The following is an 8,118-nucleotide window of genomic DNA, read 5'->3' on the forward strand; positions in this document are numbered from 1 at the left end:
GCTCAATTGGTAGTTTACAACGCATATAATCTAAAGTTTTTATTTTGCTATGTATAAAAATATTAAAATTTGAGGTTTAACTTCATTATAGGTGCCATTCCAAAATCTTTACCATATAAATGACTTGCACTACTATCTTTAAAAACAACCTCCGTCAAATCATAGTGGAATGGGCATAACAATGACCCCCCGGCGTTCGGTCCAAAACAGCCATGGCATTTTTAAAAGTGCCCCCCGGCCCAAGGGTTCATTATTTCTTTTTTTATGCATGTCATATACAAAATTTTTTTTGGGTCGGGCCCCTGCAAATTCTAAAAACCCCCAAAATTATCTATTTATTTATGTTTTATGCAAAATAAACAATTATATCAGATAAAAAAAGAAGGACCCAAAATATATTCTTGGATCTTGACACTGAAAGTTCTTATAACTGAAAGTTCTTATAAGTGAGATGCAACAAGCAAAACCTTTAGTGACCTGTTAATGCGTGCCTTAAAGTTATTTTGCTATTTTATTTTCTTGATAAATTCATAATTTTGTTGTTTTATGCTCTAAATTGAATCAGCATTTATTTTGTTTTTATATTCTACATTTGTTACTGTAATTTTGCTAAGGATGTCTAAATAGAGTTCACTTTGACAAATGCAAAAAAAAGGTTATGGGTAAGAATAAATAACTTCACTATGCAGGAGATCATACTGGACAAGTTTTGAGTATATCATCACCAGAAATACATGTGTCAGTAAAATGTTAACCGAATGCTGCCAGAGGTGACATGTACACTAATGTACATGAAGTGCTCACTATGATTTTAGTTTATTAATTGTTACACATTGATGGCTCCACAGGTGTTTAGTCACCAAGGTGTCAGTTACTAATACTAGATATCACCTGTTTGCCCTTTTCCTTGCTTTTTAGAAATATTCCCTTTTGTCTTATATATCTTTTAGTAATGGTGATAACATTCTGATAATTATAATGTATATAATAAGAATAACTGCATCGATAATGATAGCATTCGGGGAAAAAAGAAAAGTCAAGGAAGGGCAAAATTCATATTCCCTCTGTTGTGATGTATGCACCATCTATTATTTTCTGTTTATTGATTCCTTTGTAGATCAGTTTTGTTCACTTCTAGTCTGGATGTCCAGCTACATGTATCTGCATCTTCATGGCATTAATCCTGGTGTTGAAATCATGTCCCATTTCACCATTAGCTTTTATTGTACTGGCTGCAGTGTTTGCAGGGGCAATTTGCAGGGGGCTCTCTGTCATTTACTAAACTTTCTGCATTTTAGTAGAACATATCAGTACAATATTAACAAAATATTTGCTTATTGCCTCGTAGATGTTACACAGTGTTAGTATGAAGAATTGAGATGTAGGGGTGGAGCTTTCCGCTGAGAGTGGATAACAAGCAACACATTACAGAATCAGTGTCAGGGGAATTTACAACTCATGTCTGATATTAGGCTGTGTAAAGTAAACTTGCAGACACTTGTATTATCTACCTTTATCTACTAAGGATGTTTCTTGTTAGGATAGTAATTGAGGGAAGATAGAAACAAAATATTTAGCCAGATTGTCTGCCAGAGATCCAGTTAATATTCCATTATTTCTCCAGTTCCACTACAGAGTATTTCTGTCATAGAGCACAAGTGCACAGCCAATTAGTTTCAGTAGCAAAGGGTTAGGTATATTTGGAAGTACAAATGAAGTTTCCAATGAACAGTGTAATAACTAACAACACTAGATGATATGATTATCCATTTTTTCAAGGGATTTCATAATTATGTGAGATTTAAGCATGTCATTGTAGTTATAATAAGAATCCACTCAATAAGCACCAGTACAGATCTAACCCCTCCATGTCTCTCCAGTCATTCACAGGCGCTGCAAATGCCGACAGTGAGGGCATCAGCAACTGGGTACTGAAGAGACTGGATGAGACGGCAGCATGGGTAGACCTTCCTGGAACCAAGAGTCTGGCCCTTGACCGGTTACTTCAGAAAGGGCCCGCGCTAATTCTCTTCACCCCCGATAACCCCTATCACACAGCCAACGACCCCTTTAATTTGGTGAGTTGGTACATAGGAAAGGAGATCATTTTGTTAAGAATTTCATTAGTTTAGATGTTTTGAAGTGTGTTGGGGTTTTTAATTATGTTTTCAAGTTGCAAATTAGAAGTAAGTGTGGGTAGAATTCCTTTATATATTTTGATTTTTAAAAGATATTGTAGGATTTGGGAGTGGTTTATTTCTTTGCTTGTTATTTTGTTATGCTGTAATGCAAACAAATGAAAACTATTCAAATCATACAGATAAATATTTTTTTTGATAGATGTTGCATCCTCCTCTTTGTGATCCAAAGAGGAGGATAAATAAGGGAAGAGTCCTTTATTGTAGAATATCTTCATTAACATGAATTGGTATCTCCTCCCCCACCCCCTCCATGCACACGCTACAGCTCCGAGAGGTGTCGCTAGACTACAATAATTGCAATAGATCAGCACGTGTCAACAATTTGGCCAGCTACCTTGGTTCAGTGCGATCCAGAGGGCGAAGGCAACTGCGACAGGCTGAGCGGGTCTGCAAAAACTACCTCCAGGAACAGCTGCGCATCTTGCATCTTTCCCGAGAGCAACTAAATCTAGAAGGTATTGCATGGGGTTTTAGAGGCTTGGAGAGATCAGATGCAATTTTGCAAGAACTGCGGTTGGATAGTTGCAGTACTATTAGGGTTACTTTAATCTGTTCTTTAGTATTGTTCATGTAGTACCTCAAAATACTAGCCAAACATTCCTTATTTGAAAGAGAGTTTGTAGGCTACAATCTAAATTATTAGCTCATAGTTTTCAGGTGTTTATTAGTCCAATTTGAGTGATAGGTTACATTTTTACACAGATGTTCTAGATAACACTTTCAATTATTATGTCACACATTGCCTTTCAAAATACAAACAATTCTAAATAACATATTAATATTTCTTCCTCCCTTTTTTTATTTGAAAACGCAGATGAGACATGTTGCCGTACCATGCCAGGAGAACGCAGTACAACCCCTGGAGGGAGCCACCATGACAAGGTGTGCGATGTTTGTGTCCACCCGGTCAACAAACCCACAAGCCCTGAGCACATGCACTGCACGAAGCCAACTTCATGGTAAGACTTGATTATTTGTTGCTTTACTAAGGAGGGAAGATGCATTGGTATTGTAATTTTTACTATATATATATATATATATATATATATATATATATATATATATATATATATTATTAGTGTATGTATGTATGTATGTATGTATGTATGTATGTATGTATGTATGTATATGTATGTATGTAGTATATATATAATATATATATGTAATATATATTTATACTATATGTATATCTATATTTTTTTATATTTTATTTTATTATCTATTTACTACTATTTATATAGTATAGATAGATAGATAGATAGATAGATAGATAGATAGATAGATAGATAGATGATGATAGAAATAGATATATCATGATTTTCATGATAAAGTATTGATGATAGTGATAGTATCAGCCATATAAATGTTAATGTTCAAAATATTATATATAAAATCTTTAATAAGGGATCAAGCAGAAGCAGTGGCATACATCCCACTTGGAAATATTCTCAGGGTAATTCCTCTCCTTACTTCCAGGGAGCAAGAGTCCAGTCTGAAATGAACACACTTATGTCGGTGTTCAGTGACTCATGCCGGGAGTTGGTCCTACAGTACAGCCCGTGGGAACACTACTCGGTGTGCTGCCAGCGTAACAACACTCCGGCCAAGACCAAAACCTCGCCCAAAACTCTGGTCGATGAGGTGAAGAAAGTGGCAGATGATGTGGTAAGTGGTAAAAAAAACGATTAAGTTTTCAGTATTTATTTTTCTCAGATTGTGTGGCAATAATCATTCTCATTTATACCATGTGTGCTGTGTAGTGCAGCAGTAGCATTTAACAATCTCATGTGCTACCTTGCATTGTCACAAATGGAATTAAACTAGATTATATATTAATTATATGTGTTATACCTTTTACAGAAGTGAAAAAGAATAGCAATTGTTTGGTTGTATTCATGATCAGGTTTTGAGATGATTAGTTATGTTTATTAGATTAGAAACATGATTTAGATTAAAAGCCAAGATCAACTAAAATATTGTATTTGCTTGCATTTTGATATTTAAACAGATTATGGAGGGCCACACTGACGACCGCATTGAGAAACTGGTAGACTTTGCTGCAGAAGACCAGTGCAAGAGACTGTTCCATGGGTCCCTCTTGGCTCCCCCCTCCTTGCTCAAGGACCATCATGATGCCCCAGACATAACAGGTGAGTCTGGGGTTCCTGTGTTGTGGGGAGGACACTATCCAGGAAAGGTTATAGTTTGTGTATGATCAGGCTTTAGCTAGAATTTACAGATAATTTAGCTTTGTTCTAAGCTGCCCTGTTGATATTGCTCTGAATAAAGGAATAAGATGAACTTTAATTTTTTAAAAATTATTTGTTCCATTAGTACTACATTAAACAATGAATGTTTTGGTCATAAATAGATATGAATATTTTTAGGCATTATTTATCAAAAGCACCTTAACCTTACTCGATCTGTATGACGTGCCATCACGTCATGAAAAAATTAGCTTGGGATGGGTGACAAGCTGTCATGGTCTGTGGGCTGGGGTGATGCGAACTTGCAACAGGAAGCATTTCAGCTGAAGGCCGGGGTAACGGGAATGAATCACCATGAGTGCACAAACCTCTTGGAGGATAATTAGACTCATTTGTCATTTCTATCGATAAATAAGTATGGAATATATGGTTCTAGTTCTCTGTGATTGGTAGCACAGGTAGTATTCCAGAAGGTTGAATGTTACGAAAAAAATTCACAAATAACAAAATGTTACTTCTAGTTTATATTATTACTGAAGTATGGACTACCTAGAGTGATGCTATTGAGTCTGTGAAAGGAAAACAGTCTATTACCATCTGGATCATGGAAATCAAATGACAAATATAGGCATTGGAAAATGACAAAAAAGCTAAGTATACTTGAGCAAAAAATTAGAAAATAGCATGTAAAGGGGAGGCAAGGAGCCTTGTCACTGTACATGAGTGCACCTATAGGCTATGCACCTGTCAGAGTAGCTACTCAAATAAGCCCAATGCCCGTATTTTGGGCCATGTGATAGCAGGGAAGCATCTGGATCCAATGGGTTAATGGAAAAATTTTATAGGGAAATGATTTAAAAGTTCTGAAGCAAGAAGAGCTTCTCCTCTTTCTAAATCATTTTTGTGTATAAAAGAAGGAAAATTATTAATGTTTAACTTAATAAATGTAGCTCAGAATTATTAAGAAGAAAATTTTAGAATTTATTATATTTGAAGTAAGATTAGAGGGGGATGATTAACCTTGGGCCCGGGTTTACAAAGTGGTGGATGCATATCACAAGCAATCCTTCCGTTGACTCATCAGATGGGGCTTGATTTCCCAGATTTTTCTAGGTAGGCCTTCAAAAATTTTATATTTTTTCAAAATTATATAAAATAAAGCTTTGGTGCCTAATGTGGCTTGCAAGCTACCAAATGACCAGGCACAAGCGAGAAACTGTCATTTGTGCTAGTAACCCTGCATTCATGTCTACTTGCAAAATATTTTCCCCCTTCATTATTGTTTCAAAACTCTAACTCAAGGTTTTAATTTTATGGAATAAATTAGGTTTTGTTTTTACAAAATGATAATAAAAAAACCCAAAGCACATTTACATTTCTTTCAAATTTTTGTTTTCTAATGTCATCCTCATCTCCCCCATCCTATTTAAACACTTATTCTACCTGCTACATCCCCTTTCTCTTCCTCCTCATTTTCCCTGATCCTTTTTCCCCGTTCCCCCTTAGGACGGGGCTCCCAGAAGAATCATCCCTTTCCTTTGCTGCTGTGGACTCACTGCGCCCCCGTCGGCTGGCTGAGCGTCTAGGTATCAACTTGACTTCGCCAGAGCCACACAACACAGCCGTGGTCATCCTGGACACCCAGCGGGAGGCCCACTTCGTCATGGATGCTCCGCTCTCCAAAGCTGCGCTGGCTGCCTTTGTGCTTAACTATACCAGCGGCAGTTTGGACAGGTGAGAGTGGAGCCTTTGCCTTTTTGACGTACTCATTTGTATTCATTTATTTATTTGTTTATCTATTCATTCATTGATTTATTTCATCGAGATGCGTACATGAATGTGTGAATATGTGGGCGTGAGGGTTGTTGGTGAGTGTATTGATTTACTCGGTTATGTATATATGTTTGTATGAATGCATGTGGGCTGCATATTTCACTTTATTGTATTTCCTTCTTTTGTTTATGCGTTCTTGTGTACATTTATTCATTTGTGTTTATTTTCTATACTTTTTATTTATTATTCTGTGCTGGCATGATGGGATAAGAGAAAGAATGGTCTGCGCTTCCCCCTTTTCTCTTTCTTTTCCGTTTTACTGGCTTTTGCCTCTCTAGTTTTCATTTTATTTATTTGTTTATCAATTTATCTATTTTCTTTACCTTCTTAATACACGTTGAGAGGATCTTTTTTTGTCACTGCTTTGCATATTAAATAATTTTGATCTTGATATAATAGTCTAGCATGTTATGCTTGTAGAATTGAATACAACATGTTTTGGGCGAGAATAATGTACATCTTTTATGCATTCATTATTTTGTGATAATTACTATTTAGATTTTTATTGTTATTATTAATTTTCTCTAATGGGATTAAAATTTCTTCGCTGAAAGCACAAGGAATTTCTCTCTCTTGCAATGAATGACTTGACCTGGCCTACCTCTCATTCTTCTTCTTCTGAAATTGCTTTGGGTGTTCCTCCACCCGTGAATGGTACTATTTCCGTTGAACATTTTCTTTCTTTGCAGTCTTGTTCTAAGTTCGGGGGAAGTTGCACAGGTAAGCAACAGTCACAGGTGGCTTAGACGAGACCCAGACATAATAGTCCTGGTATGCTTAAAAAGGATGTTGCTTAAACACACCAAAACATCTTGTAAGCTGCTAGTTGTAATTGCGAAAGTAGTTTTTTCTTGCTTTTATGGACTTGGAAGTTGTTGTTTATTGCAATAGCTTATGAAACTCTTGGCTAAGTAATATGTCTGTTAGTTTGTATTACCTGATAATACCTGTGGATAATATTATGTTGCCAGAATCCTGGAGATAAGTTTTAGGATAAATGTTCCCCTATTGCTTGCAAGAATCAGTCTTCAAGAAATGCAAGTGATTGTATCATCAAAAGGTTAACTGAAGCAGAGTTATTCATATGTTAATATACTATTTGAGAAATTCCTGACATTGGTAAATAGTGATGGAAATATACTAATGCACAAAGTTGCAAAGTTTGCTCTAGTTGCAAAGTGCACTTGTTAACCCAGTACTGTAAGGAATGGCATATAAGTACATACCATACCCACTGTGTTTATTTTATTAACCCCTTGCATCTGGGTGACAGGACCACATGTCATGAAAAAGTTTGGTTTGAGGGCTGAGTGACGTGAACATACCATCATTTGGGAACAGATCATTATGCAAATTTTGAGTGAAGGCTGGAGCGATGGGAATGACTCGCCATATATAGACAAAGCTCTTGGAGAGTGATTAGACTTGGTGGACATTTAGGAAGGGGCTGTTGCATTATTTCCATTGGTAAATGAGTGTGCAATGTAGCATCCATGAGCCATGACTGGAAGTGTGCCAGACAGGTTGTATTTCAGAAAATTGAATATTATGAAAAAATAGAGAGATGACACAAATAACATGTTATTGTTATTGCACTTAGTTATGTACTACCAAGGAGACGATATAGAGTCTGCACAAGGAAAGCAGTCTGTTATCTGGATGCAGCATATCAAATGACAAAAATAGATATTGGAAAATGGCATGTTGTAGGCTGCAAGGCACCTGGAGTCATACAGTTAACTCTGGATCAGTGGAGCTTACAACAGAACCTTCTTTCTTTTTTTTCACTTTATTTTAATGGGGTCATGTTTTGTAGTTTATCTTGCTCGTATTCATTCTTCCCTTATCCTTTCCCAAAACTTTTTAGTTTTCCTTTA

The 8,118-nt window shown here is 36.2% G+C and overlaps 2 protein-coding genes across 6 annotated transcripts in view; both read left to right on the forward strand.

Moving 5' to 3' along the window:
- LOC138867723 (thioredoxin domain-containing protein 11-like) overlaps nt 1–6,161 on the forward strand; it is a gene marked incomplete at its 5' end in the record, with an annotated part of 12,879 nt that extends 6,718 nt beyond the window's left edge. Inside the window, 7 exon segments of the mRNA XM_070144310.1 lie at nt 1,881–2,078; nt 2,467–2,656; nt 3,016–3,160; nt 3,678–3,694; nt 3,697–3,866; nt 4,210–4,355; nt 5,915–6,161. Coding sequence (XP_070000411.1) covers nt 1,881–2,078; nt 2,467–2,656; nt 3,016–3,160; nt 3,678–3,694; nt 3,697–3,866; nt 4,210–4,355; nt 5,915–6,146 — 1,098 coding nt within the window.
- Nucleotides 1–8,118, forward strand: part of LOC113814963 (secreted frizzled-related protein 5) — a 157,478-nt gene that overhangs the window by 84,731 nt on the left and 64,629 nt on the right. The gene's annotated exons all lie outside the window — the stretch shown is intronic.

Source organism: Penaeus vannamei, chromosome 31 (genome assembly GCF_042767895.1).
Source record: "Penaeus vannamei isolate JL-2024 chromosome 31, ASM4276789v1, whole genome shotgun sequence".
NCBI lineage: Eukaryota > Metazoa > Arthropoda > Malacostraca > Decapoda > Penaeidae > Penaeus > Penaeus vannamei.